Consider the following 21,471-nt stretch of genomic DNA (forward strand, 5'->3'; position numbering starts at 1 on the left):
CATCCAGCCTGAAATGCTAGCTTGCTTCTTTACACCATTTTGCAACATCCCTCTGAGTAAAGACTCTCCCAATGTTGTATTGTCTTGAAAAAGCACTGCTCATCTTTTCTGCTTTACTGCCAGAACAGAGCCCTGCCAAAGAATAGCTGTTGCAAGATAGCTCATTAAATCTGAGACTCCTTGTTTTCTTTTGGATGGTCTCCCCTCCTGAAAGACTAACTAAAGAAAAACCTTGACAGAAACCACAACTAACTGCTGACTTAAAAATATATAAGTGGAACTTGATTTTTAGCCATCTTTCTCCAGGCGCGATCAAGTAAATCCCAAACCCACCCACCCCAATGCTCAGAGCCAGGAAAACAGCTTTGTGCTACAGGACTCGCTGCTCATGCTCTAATTGGCAACGCTGTCAGTTATTTCTACTTGAATTACACACTTATTTCAGACTTTAATTAGGAACTATGCTTTAATTTGCTTTTTCTTTGTCATCCGTTGCAATGTCATTTTATCACTGTGATATAGCATCCTTGGACAGGATAGGAACTAGGACAAAACCTTTTGTCTACAGGCACATGGATTTCAGCCTCATTTCTGGTATTCTAAGAGGTATGAATAAATTATGCTGTCATTTTCCCTGATGTGCATTGTTAACTAGATCTCTCCAGCAATCAAAACAGCTGATGCTTCAGTCTGAGACTACACATGTGAGTTTACACAGTACAATTTCTGGCAAAAATGCTTCCTTGCAAGTTAATATCACAACAACAAAATGATGTCTCCTCTTGGATTTTAACCCAACTGATTTTATCTCTAACTCTACCTTCCAAACCATGTATATATCCTTGTGTTGGACTGCAAATGACCTCAGTCTGGTAAGCTCATGCACAGGCACTTAACTGCAAGAAAACCACCAACAACCCCTAAAACAGAATTCTCCAAATCATCACTTGATGTTAATGCAGCTGCCTAAAATATCACCCATCCAACAGGTGCTTCTTAACATTTGCATTACTTTAACAATCATACCCTACATAATTATTGCGCAATTATGTATTTTTTCAGAGGTGTTTTTTTTAATGGACAAACGGCCTCATTGTGCCTGAACTCAAACTCCCTCAACATCAGTTGAGTACTCAGTTGAAACTCTTTGCTTTTGTTTATGTAGAGCTGGAGACCACACCTTATACCCTAGAGTTTAATAACACAGCATTCAGGGCCAGAGTCTGACTACTAATATATAAAGAAATAATATGGAAAGACATTACTGTATACAGCAGGCCATATATCTAAGAGAAGGAAAAGATTCCTTAGTCTCTGCCATTTTGATTGAAAAACTCAAGTCCAGCTGGTAATCTCCCCTTCTAGTTTGCATTGCTATTTAGGAAATTCCTGACTAATTGTCTAGCTTGACTAGTGTTTCACTCGACAAGAATAACATAAACCAGAGAAAAAGTTAAAAAACCAAAGGAATGGGTCTGCATTATCTACCTGTCTTTTCTGCCAAAACTAGTTCAACTCAAATCATGGTTGATAAAAACCACAGGAGACAGTTCTGCCCCTTCCAACACAATGGCTTTTATCTACAGAAAGAGAATTTTTTCTCTTCTTCAAAGACAGTTTTTAGAGGAATTAATTCTAAATTTCAGCCATATCTAAGGAAAAAGGAAAAAAAGTATCACAGAACCTACTACCTTCTGTTAGGAGGAGAAATAAATACATCTTCAACAGTCCTTCCAACACAAGTCATGAAGCTTTGTGAATAAACATGACTAAACTGGAAATCTCCACCACACACACAGTCCTGCCCTTGAAGGAAAATTAGAAAAGAATGAACCGTAACTTACAGGTCTGAGTCCTACTACTCAGTTACTCCTATGAGGCACTCGTATGCTGTGGCAAGTGGCATAAATCCTGGTCGCCTCCGTTGACCAGCAGGACATGCAAGGTGATGCCATGGTCCCACTTTCACCTCTGGTGTGAGTACTTGGAGCTATGGATTCAATACACATTTACACGTGTGCACCTTCAGCAAAGGAGATCAGGTTTCCCAGATTCCCACCTGCCACACTTCCAGAAAGCCCCTGTGGAGGACATGAAGAGAAGGTGCTCAGATTCCTGCCAAAGAAAGAGAAAACGCAGGAGCAGCTAACAGGCGATGTCGTTATTGATAACTATCCCTGACTAAGCAAAGAGCTATTCAGTTGCAGACTTTGGAAATTAAACCTTCCCAGCACCAGCACGGTCTGGCTGGGGGAAATAAGGCCCTTTGCTGCTGGGGGTGAGAGCGCCCAGCTATCGCAGAAGTCTTCTTCTCGTGAAACTGGGCCACCAAGCAGCTGCCTGCCACCCACCCCAGTCACGAGCTCTGTCCACAGACAGATCGCTGCTGCGTTTTGTTACCCGCTGCCGCTGAGAGGGCAGAGTTTCCCCCTTATGCTGACCTTAAGGCATCGCTCCTGCAACGGGGAGAATGGTTGGCAGCGGTAGCCTAATGTCCCCGTAGGCGCTAGAGCCTAACGGAGGATTTGGGCTAATACTGACCAGGGTTATTTTACTGGATGAGATCATGGCAACATTTTTGCAGGGTCATACACACATCACTGGAAACAGAGTGGGAGCACGGAGGGGAGGAGGAGCTCTCTCGCATGGAAAGCTTTAAAGTTACCAAATACTAAGAGCTCATTCAGGGGCTGAAGTTTCCATTGGTAATTAAGAAGACCTGTTCCCTTAGAGAGAGCTATATTAAAATTCTTTTGCATCATCAAGAACAAAACCCTCCTCAAAAATCTGGAAAGATTTAATAAGTCCTCATAAGCTGGGGGGGGGAATGCCCCTGAATTGTGTGGGCATAAGAGATGATTAAAGATTATTTCTTCATTATTTCATCTCCCAGGTAAACACAGCATGTGTATAAAAAAGAAATCACATGGAGAAATCTGTGTTGGCTACGTCACCACATCGGTGGACTTAAAAAGGCATCTGAACATGTTGTGGTCAGGCTAACAACCTTCCTGAGCGTTGGCAGAAATAACGAGGCATCGCCTCCCAACAGGCCATTTCTCTCCAGCCACTGCCAGGTCTCCTGGGTGAGGAGGCAGCTGTGCCTGCAAGGGGAACCATAACCAGAAGGTTCAGCCTGAGTTCAGGAGCTGGGGCTCACGCACCCTCCTCGCCATCTGGCCGCGGAAAGCATCACTTCAGCTTTTGTTACAGAGCCATGCACACAGGCTGGAAAATGCAGTTTGCTCATTTTAATAGGAAATGCTGCAGAGCTGCTGTACGGTTCAGAACAACCGTACCAACTATTTGCAAATATACTCTGCAAGGTAAAAACAACAACAATGCGTGGAAACAGCATTCCCTGCTAATGTTTTGCCTTCCTTTTGAAAAAGGCATTAGCCTTGCCTAATTTATTTGTGGTTTGTTTACTGCATCTCATTGTATTTTTACAGAACAAATTAGGTTTGCTTTAATATGAATGTCTATGCTTTGCCCTTGAGTTCCAATATAGCAAACTGTGCTCTGGATTCACTTCTGACTGAATGGAGAGCTATTAAAAGAAATATTTTTCAGTAAATATTCATCGCACCCAGAATATAACACTTCATTTTTATTTTTCTTCATTCCAGAAAGACCTATTTATGCATGGCCACACTCAACTGTGCTTATTTAGAATGCAAATAGAGGAAAAACTGCAAAGCAACCACACCAAAGTAATGAATAGCTCATGTCTTTTGGGAAACCCCCTTTTTGTTATCTTCCTCGGATCCATAGGACACTTGGAAGGAAGAGAAACATGTCAGTGTGGTATCCTTTTCAATGACTTACGTTTTTAAATGGTTTGGGTCTTGACAATGTGCGTGGCCTCCCAGTGTCCTATGAAAGATGCATTCATTTACACTGATGCCAGTGGATCCCAGTAGGATGAATGATTGGAGAACCTGAAGGAAACAGAATTTGCAGAGCTATATGTGACTGGGAGCAACACAGAGGGGAACACGCTTGTACCTGGGTTTGCTGCTGAAGGATCCCAGAAATGCTCAAAAGCTCCTAAAGTCTTTGAAAGCAATAATGTGACTGGATTCGCCACCCATATCACCTGATTTGCATTTCCTGAATGTGACTAGAAATGGTGCTAAATTATATGCTGGTCCATGCTCTGCATATCCCTAAACATACATTTAGCGCACCAGAAGTGTGCAGACTTCCAAACCATTCATGAAGATCCCATCCCATGTTACCCTTAGCTAGAAATAAACTCATTGATTCGAGGTGGGATTCGTTCTACTTAAATCAGCCATCTAAAGGTTAGTTGGCTAGGACTGAGCTAGTCACTGCGGGATCCTCAGCGTCAGTGGAAAGCAATGCACACCTCCCAAGAGGCGCAATGAATCACAGAAAGGCAGCGATGTTTTTTTCCAGAGCACCCTTCCAACAATGTGCACTTCAGGAACTTCTGAGCCAGCGTTTGCAGCTTTGTGTTAAAAGGGCTCCAACTGCAGACCTCCTTTTTCTGTTAAAACTGACCACCTTCTCCTACACTGTCTTTCCTAGCTTTCAATGTGCTATTTACTCTCATGAAGACCGTTCTTCTGATCCCATAAATGCTTACTTCTTTCAACTTGAATTTTTTTTTGCAAAGCCATGTGGTCTATCTCAACCTTTGTCCATACTAACTGATCCTTTCAAGGGCTTCCAGGCAGCTTGTAAGGCATGACTTCCCTCCAGAATCTAAGCCAACTCTTCCATAGTATATTTATTCAGGTTTCCACTAATATATCATTTATTATTGCTTCTGTGATTTTTTTCAAGTCCAAACTGATCAGCAGTTTCCCAGAGCTTACCACTGCCTTTTATGAAAAAGCTTGCATTTTATGTTAGACACTTTTCAATCCTCTCATGTTCACAAGATGAGAGGACTCCAAGTAGCAGCTCAGCTACTTCACCCTCCAGTTCCTGTAGCAGCCTTTGGTGAACACTACCTAACTCCAGATTACCTTGTGTTGTTGATCTGGTCTACGAAGCTTCAAATCAGTGTTCCTAGAAGCAAAGCTACACCCCCTCTTCTGATCAGCAAATGTGGAGTTCCTCAATATTTGCAGTATTTACTATTTTTTTCATCCTCATTTTGAACTGACTTGTTTCTTGTCTTATACTTTGATCATAGACCTTTAAATATAGAGCTATTTCTTTATCATATGAACTCATTGCCTTTTAAAATAGCCCAGACAGTGCAAACTCTTCCATAGATCCCCAGGTCCCTGTTATTCTGCCAGTAAAAGAGGACTTGGAAGAGCCATGACCAAGCCCCAAAAAGAAGAAAAAAAAAATAATTAATGGCATTGGATATTTTTCTAAATGTTGGAGGGACCATCGTGACCCCCACAAAAAGCTCCAAGTCAGCTTTTCCTGTCAGGACAGAGCTATCATCACTCTGGCTGCCTCCTCCTAGAGGAACAAAAAACATTGTAGGTGCTGACAGGGCCTGATCTACGGTTTGGGGTTCTTACTCATATTCAATCATCCAAGTGCTAAGAACACATCTATTAACTTTCTCAAACTTACTCATCCAGGATGCCAGCTAAGTTACGCAATTTCCCTTCATCACTCTTTCCTTCAACCTGAGCTGCAATTCAGACTATTTAAACAATTTCAGTTCAGAAGAACTGCGTAATTATGAAATGACAACCCCCAAGACTTTTTTTGCTTCAGGTCAGATACCAGTTCATTTGCAACAGCCAAACTCAGAACAAGTCTTAAGAGAAGGACTTCAATCTGCATAAAAAATACTTCAATAGTATCAGCCACCAAGCATTTTCATGCAAGTTACATGGAATTTAAGCTGCTGCCTCATCCATTATTTCTGAAGAGCTTCCTTTTCCTCTGCAATATTCCTCTTTTATAACTTTTTCTACAGAGATGAGTAACCTACCTGCGTTAAACCTGCCAACACTATTGGAAAAAACCCAAGCAATCAAGCCAACCATCTCTCCCACCTCCACATCTGCAAACAGGTTATTCAAATTCAGCAGAAAGAACAATTCTCATTGGGAAAGCACCTTTTTTCTTTGTTCTACAAAATTCCACGCACCTTGCGTGAAGATATAAACCTCCTAACATCACCACCCTCTCCTCTGGCAAAGCCTAGTTAAATACCACTAGCCTAGGATAAGCTCAGATGCCACCACAGAGCCTAAGAACTGGAAACACCAGGAAGCCGTTAGGGCAGCTGTACTGAGATGCAGCAAAGCAGGTAATGCTTATTTTCCATCCCTGTGGTTCTTTACAGAACATTACAGCAAATGCTCAGCAACGTGTCCTCTTGCCACATACTGTGACCAACATACGTAAGCACTATGGCCCCTCTCTCCTATGCAAGCTGTGGGGTGTAGATAGTGTCGCCCGTCCTATGGCAGACGTCAGCAGAGGTGGCTACAGGTACCAACGTTGCTGCTGACTATGGTACGGCATAGCTGCTTCCATCAGAGTTTATTTTTATAAAATGCATTACTTTTTAAATTGAGATTGCATATAACCTCATCCCTATGCTTTTGTAAAGAGACGTGCCACAGGCAAAGCCTGAATTACTATTATTATTACTATTATTATTAAATTAATTATTATTAGCATGTAATTAAGAGGCTCACAAAATACCTAAGCTGAAGAAGCTGAGGATGCCTGGGCCACAAGGCATCACTAGCTCTTCTACTGGTGTTTTTTTACTTACAGGTTTCATCTGTAGATTTCAGAAAATTCCTATTTTGAAGACAGCAAAACGGAAGTGCAGAAAGCTGAAAATGACTGAAAAAGTAAAGCAGGCTTGAACTGAGCCAGCTTTTCCAAGCGGTAAATATACATTATTCATTAAACAATATGGTTGTCACAGCCAGAGGCTTTCCAACCCTTCTTCCCCCCCCGTCACCTCTGCTCCTTCACTGCACAGGAGAATCACAGAATATACAGAGTCCAAGGCACACTAAAAGGTTGAGTACTTACACTACTTACGTCCATCACATTGGGTGAATTTATGATCAACTCCTACTGCTAGAAAGATGAGAATAAAACGGAGAAAATGCCTCTCTGATGATGAGGTTATGTAAAAACTCAAGCGAATGATCAAGGTGGGGATATGGTTATACGGTTGATCCTTCTTCTCTCATTTATGCCGGTACCAAAAAAGAAATATTTCCGGATTACAGAAGATGGAAACTGAATACCACTTCTTTCTTTACAAAAATAGTTCACTAAAACTGAGCTACCTATCACTTACCGATAAGTCCACAATATGCCTTTTTCATGAAATTCTGCTGCTTTGTCCTTGGGTCCCAGAAATGCAGAGGATCCAATGGTTATTTTCAGACTTTTTCAGTATGATTTTTGTAACACAGGGAACAGAATTTTGGAAAGTCTCTTAGTTTTGGGAGTTCTTAGTATCAATCTAAAGTAGTTAAATCAGTTTTGGAAGAAGGTAATCGAGTAAGGTATAACATCTGGAGACAGATTTTTAAATACAATTCCTAGTCCTATTTAATTTACTATTAATTGGGTTTCCAACACTGGATCATTCTTTGAAGACCATAAATTCCCCACTGTGCCAGTCCTGGCCTCCCCTGTTTTGCAGTTGCCAACAATCCACGGAAATCCACTACTAAGTGGATTCTTTTAGCCGACATTGCGTTTCTCAGAGGGTGGTCACAGTTCTAGTATTTCTGTAAAATTACAACATAGCAACATGAAAATTCCATACAGTTGCAATATTAATAAAGCATTATAAATACATTTAAGCTAAGACCACAGTATACACACATGGTGCTTCAGTTAGGTGCCAGCACTACCTCATGCACAGGGAGCTGCTCTGTCCATTTGGGATAGAAGGAACTGAACTACGTACCTATTCTTGCAAAGGAGTTACTCAGATTTGCCATCCCTACCCCTTCACTATCAGTCCCGTGGTTACAAAATGCGCGAAGAATGTCGCACTGGGCACCATGTCCTCCTACAGCCAAGTTGTCCATGCAAGTGCCTAAACTCTATCCTTTTTCTTTCTCCTGCAGACAAGCAGAGATGCCTCAGTGAGCATCTGTAGATGTAGACTACTTCTCTACCCAAAGGTGGTGTGGGGTTCCAAAAAGCACTGAAGTCATCCTGATGTATCTTAATGTTCTAGGAAAGCAATCACTGGATGGAACAGCAGCAACGAGAGAGATGAAACACAGAAAGATAAAGCACTGCAGCAGAGACTGATGCTTTAGTATTCAGTAAATGTGTGTGCTGACTCCCAAACCAGCTGCAGTAGGACTGGTTACTATCTGCTTACCAAAAAACCTTGTACAACTCCGTGTTGGAGGAAATCCTGACACAAGTGGATTTTGATCGATTGAATTATCTTTTGAGGATTATTTTGTTTTTCTGTTTCTTATAAACTGATTGTGTGAGTCAACTTGTGAGTCCGTAGGAAGCTCTGTGACAACTCAGAAATCATCGTCTTAGTAATACTGCCAGTGTTAGCAGCAAATGCAGATATCACCATTATGTGCATGTCATCAACTGAGCTTCTGCTTCGTTTTCAGCATGCTAAGGGACCAACCATAAACGAGTCTTCCCCTACAATTCCTGGACTGAAGGTACACCATTTTCTGGTATATGAACGGTCAGGTTTAGACTATTTGCTCTGCCACCCTGGCCAAATTCTACCTGAGTCTTTCTGATGTTATCAAAAAGCATTCTGCATGTCTAGGGATTCTGTCACTACTTACTACAGCATCTACCCAGCCATTCTACAGCTCTCCCATTTGAAGCTGCATCCTTTTTCCACTGAAAATGTACTATTATTAATCCTTTCAAAGAATCCATGAATGGCAAAAATATTTCACTGACAAAAAGAGCAACAGAATTACTATTTATGCCTTTCATACATGGTATATAAGTGTCACAGTTTAATATGGAGAAAATAATTGTCGACACACAATAATTACATATGACCTGACATGTGCAATTTAGTGTTTTATTAAACAAATACAGTAGCTAACCAAAATCTGATTGCTGATAATGGGAAATTACATTAAAGCCTATGGTAATTATTGGTCATCTGAAATTATATATGCCCTAAAACATAACGCAGAATATTATCTTCCTGTGAAGTAAGAAATACAATAGAAATAAAGTTAAGGGACATGTTTATTTTGGAGCTTTCTGCAAGCAAAATTGCTTTGATACAAAATGAGTTCAATGATACAGTGCTACCATCCACTCAAGCAAAAGAAAACCTCACATTTACATGAATACACTTTATATTGATATTCTTACAGAATAATAGTTTGGATATCCAGAATGTGTCTGGCCTCATTGAAAGCAATGGCACAGAAATGCTGCAAGGTATTGGAGTATCATATTACTGGGGAGTGCTTAATTAACTCTGTGAGTTCTCTGAGAGATGCTGTATAAATAAGGGTACTGTGAATGTGCGTTCGTATTCCTTAGTAGTTTTGACGTACATCCTTTAGTGTTTGTTTCGCTAGCTCAAAATGTGTCATTGTGTCTTTTGGCTTTTTAGTATTCTCTTTTTCTTTTTTCAAGAAAAATCATGAGGTATCCTTTACCGTTAACTAATGACATAGTGATAGGCCTATTTTATTGAGGTTGCAGAGACTTACTGTACATTCAGTACACTGTACATTCGGCAATTATTTTTAGTGTACTTTCTACACATTACTGTGTACAACTGTTAGTTTACATTAAAACTCTTCTCTCTTCCCACAGGATATGGCATAAACGAAAAAAAATCTGACAAAAATGATACACATAAAATAAGACGACAAATACACAAATAAGGCCATCTGCAGAATTAAAAATCCACCTCTTGCGATATTTCACAGTAATTTCTACATAATATTTTACATCTTACGAACTTAAATACTTAATGCAAAAGGAAAGACCTTTATGAAACCAATCATATTATCTCTTCAAGGACTTGTCTAATTTGCTGGCTAGTGGCCTTCTCTGAGGAGTTGGAATTTTAGAAGGCTTGGCTGATCCTGGCCGAGAACCTGCTCGGGGTGTCGGTCTGCTTGTAGCAGGAACAGTCTCTGACATATCTGAGCATACAGACTGGATTTCTGAAATGTCAAAGTCAGATGCGTCACTGCCTCGGCGGCTACTTGACCTACTGCCAGCCTTGCTTCCTGCTCGGCTTCCAGGTCTGCTTGGAGTTCTTCTGGTTTCTAGAAAGAGAGGAGATACCCATCAGTATTAGAGGTAATGATGAAAAAGGTGTGCAGGTCTTTCCTAGGTCTTTGGTGACCCCCAAAATTCCTCATTGCACAAACTAAATTTTAGACCTCTGCCAGGCAAGCTAGAGGATGCCATATCTCCCACTAAAGAGAAGGAAATGTGAGATCAAATGCTGAGACATAGTTAACTCGTCACTAGCACATCTCATTAAAAATATATTATCCTGGCAACTTTTCTTGACTTACTAGACATGCATTGTCTATTCACTCAACAGCCAGAACCTTTCTTTCCCCTGCCATTTTCTCAGCAATGAATTGAAAAAATTCAGTATCTGGCATCTTCATGCATTCAGGATTTCTCGATATAGGTACCTTGGAGATGCAGATGAATATCCTGATATTTAAATGTATACTCCTCTTTTTTAAAAATCAAAACCATACAGTTGAAAGCTGCAAGTAAACAAGGGCAGAGTATACATTCTCCCAAACAAAGGGCCCAGTAAATGACCTCTCAGTAAGCCCGCTAAAGTGAAAGCCTGCCCAGACAACGTGCCTTGAAGAAAAAAACCGCAACAAAGAATCTTAAACAGAAAATCATTAATGTGGTTTTTCATAATTTTCCAATTGAATATTGAATATTTTTGATCTTGACAAAACTGGTTCCCTGTATGGGTGAAGAACACCAAGTTGAAACTGAAATTTTAGGTGGCTCATTTTTGAAATCACCTATAAAAGACATGTACTCTCTGAACAGGATTTTCCAGTACTGCTCAGTATGCTCTGCAGAGCTTAAGATGTGAGGCAAAGCTAGAAGAGCTGTCTTCTGTTCTAACCATCTCACCCTCTCCCTTATACAGAGCTGCTCTGAGGATCCTGGAGAAGGATCCTGGAGAAGCACAGCTTCACTGTTTGCTTTTTTTGTATACTGTTTTAAAATTCTCTATGGGATATTTCATTAGTAAGGTCATCTACAGCTGCTCCCTGCAGTTGTTCTTTCAATCATGACTTGTCCATTTTTTTCAAGTGACCCCTTTGCTCCATCACAGCTAAGCATAACTTGAATACTGGGAAGAACTGAACCCTTTCTTTTTAGTAAATACTTCTTCCCTAGTTCCTTAGGCAGACACATCAGAGATACAATTGTCAAGAAGGTTGCAGTCATGAATTTGCACATCCAGACCTGAACACACCTGCTGTGCAACCATGTGAACAGAGGACCATTACCTTGATTATGTGCACCCTTGGCAATACTAATGTAGAGACAGTAGGACTTTCAATCCTTCCCACTCTTCTGACATGTCCCTCACATCCTAATGTGACCATAAGTGTTCAGGTGGAAAACCAAGCAAGTGGTAGATCAAGCTCTAAAATCAAGACACTTACCTGCAAACTGAGCTCTAACTCTGGTAGCTGCTGTTGACAGGATGCCACTGTCTTCTCCAGAGTGGAAACCCTTCCCTGATAGATATCCTGGCAATCTGAGTTTACTTCCTTGAATTGGTGTTCCCTATGCACAAAAAAAAAACCAAAACCCAAACCAAAAAAACTTTTTTCAACTGTCACTACTGAAGATAAGGTCTGGTATTAGGTAGTACATAGCTTACAATATGATCATCATAACAACATTCACTGTGAATCTGAAATGCTGGTTTGAGTCACTACGGACATTTTTCACGATGTGAAGTTTTGAACATTCCTTTAGCAGTTAGTATTTGAAGTAGTCCAAATGTAAACCAACAACAACAACAATCACTTCAGCAGTCTGTTTGACATTAACATTTCAGCATTCTTTGTGTGTATTTCAATGCATATAAAGAAAGAAAAATGCTACCTTCTTATAATTAGTCAAGCACGTAAGATTAGTTGATGGTACATGACTTAAACAGAGACAAGTACTTGAGGTTTTATGTCTGCACAGCTTGACTTTCCACCATTCTGACTGTGGTTATAGGTAGTGAACATATTTATTTCAATTTTATAAATATTTTGAAGGCAAAACAAAACCACCAAATTTCAAAAGCTTTTGCTAGGAAAAAAAAAAATCAGAAAAAAGACATAGGACTAATTTAAAAAGTTCTTGTTATCAATATATTGTCTGAAATGTCTCTATTCCACAGTCTTACCTTGCCTGCTTTCTCATTTCTGAAATAAAATGAGTCTTGATTTACAGCCTGCCCCAAATGGGAAGATTTCTTTCAAAGCCACAAGAATTAAATCCTCAAGTCTCAAAATGCATGTAACATACTAGATAGGAGGTGTATGCAAATAAGAGGAAAACTACAGTATTCATATTCATTTAATCAACACAAAAACGCTAAGCAAATATCCAAAAAGAAGAGCAAACACTGCAGTGATGAATACGGTGCGTTGCGTGGCCTGGATCCCAGGATCTTGTGTTCTGTACCTTTGATCCCCATACATGGTGGGGTAGAATTAGGTAGGTACTGAAAACCAAGAAAACCAGAGGAGTGCGTTGGGAGCTGCCTAGAGCTAAGCACTGAGCAGAGGTCCAGCAGGAGCCTGTCCGGCAGCTGCCATCTTGGAGCACTTCTGGCACATCTGAACAAAAGAGCACTGAGATGCTACAGAGTAGACAATCTGCTGGCTCTGACAGGGATGGTCACAACGGTAAAACTCTCTTAAAAGCCAAGTACAAGTGCTTAACAGCCAGCCAGCCACACCTCGGAAATCTCAGCTACACAGAGACTGCTTGGGAGGATAAGAAGAAAGGGAATACTCGTCAAAGTGCTACTGCACTTTGGGCAAGGCGCTGGGATACAATCACTAGTGCAAGAAGAAGAGATCAAGCTTGTTCTTCAGTTTTGCCCTAAACCCAAATGCAGTCTACATATAAAATAAATAACCGCTCTCTTGGGCAGAAAATGCTGCAGAATGCCTCAGAAATTCAGTGCAACCTACCCCACCCCACTCATTCCATTTATAATCTTAAACCATGGTGGTTTACATAAAAGAAACTCACTGAATCCACTGGCAGTTGTAAGAGCAGGTGAGAAATACAATGGCACCATTTGAAATCAATGCCAACTGCTTTCACCTCATTGTTACTCAAATGAAAACAACACCCTTCCATGTCTATAAACCCTTCAAAGTACCATCAATTAATCTTACAATTCAGTTACCAGCTAAGAGATGAAAGAAAACACAAGAATATACTAGAAACTGACAACTGACTAAACTTCGTGCTATTGTTAATCATTCTAAGCAACAGCACCATGTGCTTGAAGTGCTGTACACATACACACGCTTGCAGTGTGCACAAGTAACACACCCACTTGCACAGAAGGAGGGAGTGAAAAGTTTGTTATGCATCTTTGAGCAAAGCCATGCCGAGGTCACGTAAACTTAGCACCAGAAGGTGCCACATAAATAGCAATAGGCATCAAAGTGCAGCTTTGTGAAAAGCAGATATAACAGAGGTGATGGTAGCACAAGCTTCCCCTCACCAAGCCCTCCGTCTAACCCAGAGCAAGGGTAACTCCTACAAGTGACAAGTCAGTTTGCAGCCTGATCCAGCTGCAATCTTTTCACTGACTGTAATGACATTAGAGAAGACACTTTGGCTCCAAGACCATTCAAATTTTGGTCATACAGCTTAATTGCCAGCACAACCCTAACTGCTACTCTAGCAACTTCTATGTAAGTCATGGGCTGGAAATAAGACCAAAGCTCGTTTCCTGTTAAGTCATCAAATAGCTATCTTAGTAGAGCAACAATTGGTCACTAGCTCCCTAAACAAAACCTTCAGTTGTTGGAAAGATTTATATATCACAGTCAGTCTTTTGTGCCGTCTTCTTCACAGTGATTGGGTATTTCTTTATTTAGTGATTTTGCACTGGAGATCATGATTTATTAATCTCATTCCTGCAGTTCATGAATATTACAGTACTTTATGAACTCAAAATAAACAATTTTAGGGAAAAAACCTTCAAAGTATATGAACTGTTTTATTTAAAACAAAACAAAAAAAACCACCCCAAAACTTCTCCACATTTGCTCAACCAGTTCATTGCATACTGTTACAATTTATTAGCCATTTGCACCTTAAACATAAATTCATTGAGGCTGAGTTTTCCTAAAAGTCAAACCCCATAACAACAGAACATCAAAAAGAAGACTTGGGGGGGGGGGGAAGGAAAGAAATAGTTTGACAAAGGTCTAAAAGACAATGCATTAATATGCAAATGTTGTTGCAGCTCTGAAGCACTGAAACTCTAGTGGCTGTTAGTGAAGTGACAGTTTTAGTGAAGGAAGGTCATTAGACTAGAATCTCTGTCCTTACTGTACCTCTGCAGCTGACCCTCGATCGTCTGAGGTTTCTGGTGCCTTAGAAGGAGTTGAAGTTTTGCTGTTTGTCAACCATGGTTTACCATAGTTGCGTGTTAAATGATGTGGTGTCTGTATGAAACAATGGCAAATCAAAACATGAAGGACAGTAGATGGAAAACAATGTCATGGAGAAGGATACCCAGGCTTTCACAGGGAGATCAAATCTCATAGTAGAAATAAAAACTAAGCAGAAAGAGTTATGACAAATGTTCTGAAACAAAGAGATGGCAGAGCTTTTTTTTTTTTCTTTTAAACTAAATGGAGGGGTAGATTGCTCTTTGAGAGGAATTCCGAAATTGCCAGTTAGTTCATGCAGCACCTTAAAAGTAAAGAATTCTTCTATTCCTGTGTCGCAAACAAACAGCAGAGGAAATATACCGAAAAGACTTCTCAGATCCTCCCCAGACTATGAAATAAAATTGAGATACTTCTTCCATATCAACTAGGGAAAGCACCAATATTGTTGGAGCGCGGGGGGGGGGGGGTGGGGTGATAAAAAAAAAACCTGTAACCCATTTGTTAACCAGTGCAGTTTTGCATGTTTCTCCTCACCTTTGGAGTTGTAGCAACTGCTTGCGGGGCAGCTGCCTGGCCAGCTTGACTTGACAGAGAAGTAGATCTGTTGGGAGAAGCACCCCTTGAAGAGGGTCGTGATCTACGGCCCCTTGGTCGGAAAGCTGCCATGCTCTGACTGGCACCATCTGCCAAAATGAACTTTTCACGCAGCTCCACATTTGTCCTCCCTTTAGCTGCAGCAAAGAAAGGTGTTAATTTAGTCAAGACATGAAAATCGTCACAAGGCTGTTTATTGTCATTTTTGCCATGCCAACTCCAACAGATTTTAAGAATAAATAAAATGCATTAATGTGTAATGCATTTATTTTGGACACAGAAGAGTTATGTGCAGAACTCACTTATTCTAATACTTTATGCCAGCAGGAATGAACCACTGTCAAAGGAAGTCAGCGTGATAATGGAATGCTCAACATGCTGAATCATTGTTAATCAATCAACTATTGATACATAGACACAACCTGATGAGCAGTTTTGCTAACTCTACAGCTACTCATAATAAATACTACTTGCTTGGATGTTCCAGAAGAAATTGCTAAGTACAAATTACAGGAAAGCAGCAAATATATTTATTCAAAACTACAAAGTTATGTAGTCTGGCAACATGCAATGATGAACATAAAATCCAAACTATGATGAGGTAATTGGTGGCTAAGCACTCACACACACATACAAACACAAATATGAGAGAATGTTCCGCAAGAATAGATGCCAAGACACGTTAGCATTTAACTGTGTCAGTGTGAATGACAATTGTTTTTGAAACACTCTTCAAGCGTGTCAAAAAAAATTAGCTTGCAAAGCACCAGCCCGTGTAGGAACACATTAAGCTAATATGATGGGTGAAGCATATTGTTAAAAGTATATATATTTAAAAAGTGGGAAGGAAATGAAGACAGAGGAGAAGAGGAGGAGAAGGAGACAAAGAGAGGGGTTTGCCAACCTATAGTAGGCTGAGTGGTAATTGAAGAGTTTGATTCCGAACGTAACATTTTACTCCCATGATGATGAACTAGAAAAAATGACACAGGACATGGGTCACATTAAAGAAAATCATTAGCAGGAGAAGAAATCAAGTACAGCAGCTGCATATGCAAGAGACTCGGAGCACCAGGCCAAAAGGAAACAGCGCTTGGACAGACTCAGCTGCAGTCCCAAGTATACTTGTGTAATGCTATTTATCTGCTGACATAAAGAAGTAATATAAGCTACAATGATTTTATATAACTAGGTCCAATGCTTTTAAAGCTGTTTATGACAACAGTTCTTTGAAATGTGATATATCCAAATACACGAGAAGCCCTTGGCAGAAATGCAGATTTGCTAGGTGAAGTGCTTAAGGAAAAGTCTGATCCTGCACCACTGACATCCATGACTACTTTGCATCACTGACTTCAACAAGACTAGGATTAGGTTCCAATGCACAATGTCCAGTGTCTCGATGATTTTAGAGATTGGTATTCCTTTAGACCCACTATACTGACTTAGACATCTGCTCATGTATTTCCCATGAAAAAGTGATAAAGTACTATAGAAAATACTACAGAGATACATAGAATACACGGTTTATTAAAGAAAAGGGGATAAAGTTCCAAAGGACTCTTAATTGGAGGACAGTAATAAGTAATTCCAATAGATTATTTAGTTTTTAAGTACTGTATCTCTCAGCGTCAACCCAACTGGAATTGCAAGTGTCTACCTGTCAATAGGCCTGAGAAAAATCTTTGGGATACATCAAAACTAATCAAGTCAACCCTTCAATGAAGTCAGATATTTTGAGGCACATTTCATTTTCCACTACTGTGCACTTTTGAGGAACAGGAGTAGAAAGCTATAAAGTAAGGATGGTTCTGCAGGCATAAATGACTTTCCTATAGTAGCAGGTGCAGAATCAGGTGCTAATTTTCAGTTAGACCTGTGGTCCAACACCAATAAATGTAATATTACTGTTACATTTCTTTAGTAAACAATATATGCAATATATTGGTAAGCAAAAGGACTATTTTTAATACTGCTGAAAAACTCAGATGTCATTACAAGGTTATGACAGCTCTTTTATGATACTATGATAAGAAGTTTCATGGTAGCCTGTAGACAAAGGTTTCTAGGCATTAGTGGCACACTGTCAGTCCTTATGGCGTTTTGTGGTAGCTTCTTTTTGGACGTAACATCCTTGACTTAGCATGACAATTGCTACAAATACAAGCTCTCCACCCTCTCAAGGTCTGTATCAAACTGTTTAGAAACCCTGGTCCCAAAGTAGGAGCTGTGTGAGACAGCGGACACTGAAGTAAGGTCTCCAGGACAGCTAATGTCTCTGTCTTCACTAACTCACTTGCTTCTCCTGAACTCCTTTGTACTGTTCTTGCGCTATTACAATATTGATTGCGATCCTACAAAACCCCTGAGAGGTAAAAATGCAGTAAATTTAATGCTGCTAGTTAATGGGATAGAATTACCTAGTTACAGAATGCCAAGCTCACTCTCAACACAGTCATTATTATACTTTCTGCAATTTTACTACTCGGACTACTTTTGACTTGTGTCTCCCAATCCCTTCACAAATGGCTTCTTTCCTATCTCCAGCTGTTCCTCCAAGAATGGTGCTTGACAGAGCCTACTTTCCCACTACAGAAGCAGGCTTTCATTACGTTGCTGTGTACTGACAAAACAATGCATTTGATACAATGCCCTGGAAGGCATGGCAATAGAGCTCTCCCCGCTTCCCCAGAGCACAAAGTCCTCCTGACCAGAGCATTTTCCAATTGCTTGGTACAAGGCTCAGGGCCCTGCAAAGTGTTTCTGGGGAGGATGCCAACGAAAAGACAGGGCTACGAAAGCAGAGCCTGAAAGCCTGGGTGCAGCCACTAGCCAGAAAAGTTTTTTCCATTGTTGTTACTCTTCAATTCAATTGCCTTAAAACTGCTCTCTTGTCAAGAGAAGTTTCTGTGTGCTATTTCTGCAAAGTCATACATGCAGTTTACATGCCATAAACTCTTATCTGGGCTCAGTTCAATTCTTAATTACACCACTCTAATGCTGGAGGAACTGCACAGAAGACAACACAGTTATTCTAGACATACATCAGTACAAGTGAAGAGGATCTTAACCATGGGATTTAAAGTTTACAAAAACAGATCATTACATGACATTTTGTGAGATGATGTTTACAGAACTGGCATTTTATACAATTCAGTCTCCATCTTGAGACAATGAACAGTGACTATATCCAAATAATTATCTGCACATCCATTTTAACAGTTGTGTTACATACCCCTGCAAGGATCATTTTTTACTAAGAACTCATCAAGCGCCATCCAGCCACCTCCAACACGAACCATGACTGTACTTCTTAGGATACGAACAAGGCGCAGTTGTTGAGAGTCACCAAACTGCAATAAAAAAAAAAAAAAAAAAAATCAAACAACAGTCTGAGGTTCTCAGTCATTCAGATGCAGTTCAGTGCTGATAGGTTAAAAATCAGACACCTTAAAAAGTTTATTTTGATATTTAATAATTAGTAAATGCTAAAAAAATCAGATTTATTTATGCAGATTATTAAAGCTGTTAAGATTTCAAATCAGATGCCGCTGCATTAATCCAAAGGAGATGGCAGGATGGTAAGAAAGAATCTCAGGTTTAATTTTATGCTTGATTCTCAAGTGTCTGAGCTCATAAAAGAAGCAAAATTAGTAACATATTATTTAATTGGTTACAGTCTGCGTTTGTGCACATTAATGAAGACCTATTTGCATTACTTCATTGTTAAAATAGTAAGCAAACTCTCTTCTGCAACAGCCTAGTTTTTAATAACATCAGCTGAAAGGAAGGCAGCATCGCTTTAAATGATCAGTATGTGGGCTGGAAATTCAATGTATTACGAATGTTGCACAGTTCTATCAATTGATTCATTTACAGGTGTATTTCCAGTTATAGCAATGACACTGCTCGCCTAACAACGCGGTGCACATGGGGAAGGGAACACTGAAGAAGCAATAAATGATTGATAGCTATCATTATTGTCCTTTGTTATAAACTGTTGCTCCTCTGTCTACACATCGAGGTTCTTCACAATTAAAGGTACACAAAAACCTGTTTCATACTAAATCTTGTACTAGCCCATTCTTCCTTTGGGCTGATGGCCAGGCCTATGTTTTGTTCCTGGACCCTGTATAACAAAACCTGTATGGAGTATCGCCATTCAAATCCGGATCAAAGAAAACATGACCAAAACGTTGACCACACAATCTCATGAAAACTAACCAGAAGAATTCAGTACTTTTTAGCCAGGGCCACTAAAATATTTATTTTGATATCAGATCATCAGGCCAAGTGTAGTGCTTTCACACACAAACATGCAGAGCACTCACTGAAACCAATGGGAATCAAATTGTCCCTCTTTGGGAAAATCTTTGACCCTTGGAGAAGGATGGCCATAGTTCAACTGTACCTACTTGCTCCAGTGAGGGGACTGAAATGCTTTAAATGCAAACCACACAAACATGCTCCCTACTTGTTAAATGACTTCAGTTGTTTGGTACTACTTAAGCCAAGAAGAGAGAGTAAGTTTAAAGGAATATTACTTTTAGGAACCAAACAAAAGTAAAGCTTGCTGCTTAATTCAATAATAAAATTCGTTGTTATATATAAGAACATTCACATGAGCATTACTTTTTAATAATGCATTCAGTATGTGCTGAACAAAGAACCATTTTACATATGCAGATCAAAGTTAAGAAGAGAAATGGCATCCAAATCGATGCTGTTTATTTTCATTGGCTTGTTTCTAAGGTGAATTTTTTCTAGGTTTTAAAGATCCTATCTTTTTTCTTTATTTATTTTTTCCCCATCCCAATTTAATTCTTCAGTTAGACTCCATTAGGCAACTATACCAAGGGTCAGATACACTTTGGAAACTGCCTAGGCTGTGGTTAATTCAGACAGTGGGGCTTCTGGAGAATTAACGCAGGTATCTATCAAGGCATTTTTCCTAATAGCAATACAGTCAATTTCTTTCTTAAAATGGATATGGCCTGGATACCAACTTTCCTTGAACAATATTTACCATTGTTTAAAGTAATCAGAGGTAAAAACACTGGGATAAAAACATAAAGGAAGTCTAGTTTAAGCTACAAAAAGGACTGTTCTTGACAGTAGCCATATAACATCACCGTCACTGAAGCCAACTTGCTGTAAGTGCTTTTTACTGTGATGCTGTTCTGTACCAGTAAGAGTTAGATGCTTTCAAAACATACTGGGTTTTTCCCAGATCTAACAGTACAGATGGCAGATAAGAGGATTAACAGAATTTCAAACAGTCTTTTCAGATAGAGGCTTGTTGTATATGTGGAAAACATTTTAAATTATTACTTAGATATACTGCTTGAGGTATGTGGTAAGATTACCCACTGCTCTTTGTGCTTTCTTCTATACTTCAACAGGCTTTGCCAATAAATAAGAATGCAACTACATTTTCAACATCTCTAGATTTAAAATGGCTAATGCTGTTAACACCAGCATACCCAGAATGGATTATACATATTATTGCCTTTGTAAGAGCATGAATAAGATACTAATGGTATCCAGTTTGTGTAACGTATTTCCATTCTCATAAGGCAAGCATGATTTAACAATTTAAGAAGCTGTGTATCAGCATGAACCACAGGAGTAAGCGAGCACCAGTTAAGAGTATCCTCTCTGTACCACTGTACAGTGCCACTCTGGCATGACTCACTGATGACCCAATTGACAAAAAGTATTCTCAAACACAGCTCCAATATACTATAGACCTGCCATAGCTCTTTGAAAACACTTTGGGAAAGGAAACAGTCTAAACTGGAACAGCAAGTTTAATTTGCCTATTTCCAAAATATGTATTTAATGATTCACTGCGTTAGTATATAAAATACCAACAATCAGCCAGGTTCTCTCAGTCTGCTTGACTGCACAGGGATTTTTTTTTTTCTGAAGATGAAAGCATTTTTTGCCTAATTTGCAATAAATAAGTGATATGACACTGGGATCTGTGTTTACTGTGATTAGCCTTTAATCTGATAGCCTAAAAAAATACAACATAGAATTCTGAAGCATTCTGCTATAAAACTGAAAACTGAGAAAATAATAGTAATACTAAAATTGCAGTTTAAATGCTCAAGATTTTTTACTATGGGGATTGCTGCTGACCATTATCTGGTTCCTTTAAAAGTAATCTCCTTAATGAAGAAAATGGCCAAAAAAGCAGGTGAGGGATTGAAGAAGAGGGATCCTGAGACAAAGGAATGTTCCATAGCATTTAAAGAAATACCACAGCTGACCAGCAATG

General features: G+C 39.7%; 1 protein-coding gene across 3 annotated transcripts in view; it reads right to left on the reverse strand.

Annotated features, from left to right (window-relative positions):
- Nucleotides 1-8,988: 8,988 nt before the first annotated feature.
- Nucleotides 8,989-21,471, reverse strand: part of DST (dystonin) — a 306,520-nt gene continuing 294,037 nt past the window's right edge. For all 3 annotated transcript variants that reach the window (XM_010566374.1, XM_010566375.1, XM_010566376.1), the window contains 5 exons: nt 18,424-18,541; nt 15,129-15,325; nt 14,535-14,645; nt 11,613-11,736; nt 8,989-10,220 (listed from right to left, as the gene is read on the reverse strand). In XM_010566374.1, coding sequence (XP_010564676.1) covers nt 9,955-10,220; nt 11,613-11,736; nt 14,535-14,645; nt 15,129-15,325; nt 18,424-18,541 — 816 coding nt within the window. In that variant the 3' untranslated portion in view covers nt 8,989-9,954. The remainder of the gene's footprint in view (nt 10,221-11,612; nt 11,737-14,534; nt 14,646-15,128; nt 15,326-18,423; nt 18,542-21,471) is intronic.

The sequence above is a fragment of the Haliaeetus leucocephalus genome, unplaced genomic scaffold (genome assembly GCF_000737465.1).
Source record: "Haliaeetus leucocephalus isolate CR32 unplaced genomic scaffold, Haliaeetus_leucocephalus-4.0 Scaffold207, whole genome shotgun sequence".
NCBI classification, from domain to species: Eukaryota; Metazoa; Chordata; class Aves; order Accipitriformes; family Accipitridae; genus Haliaeetus; species Haliaeetus leucocephalus.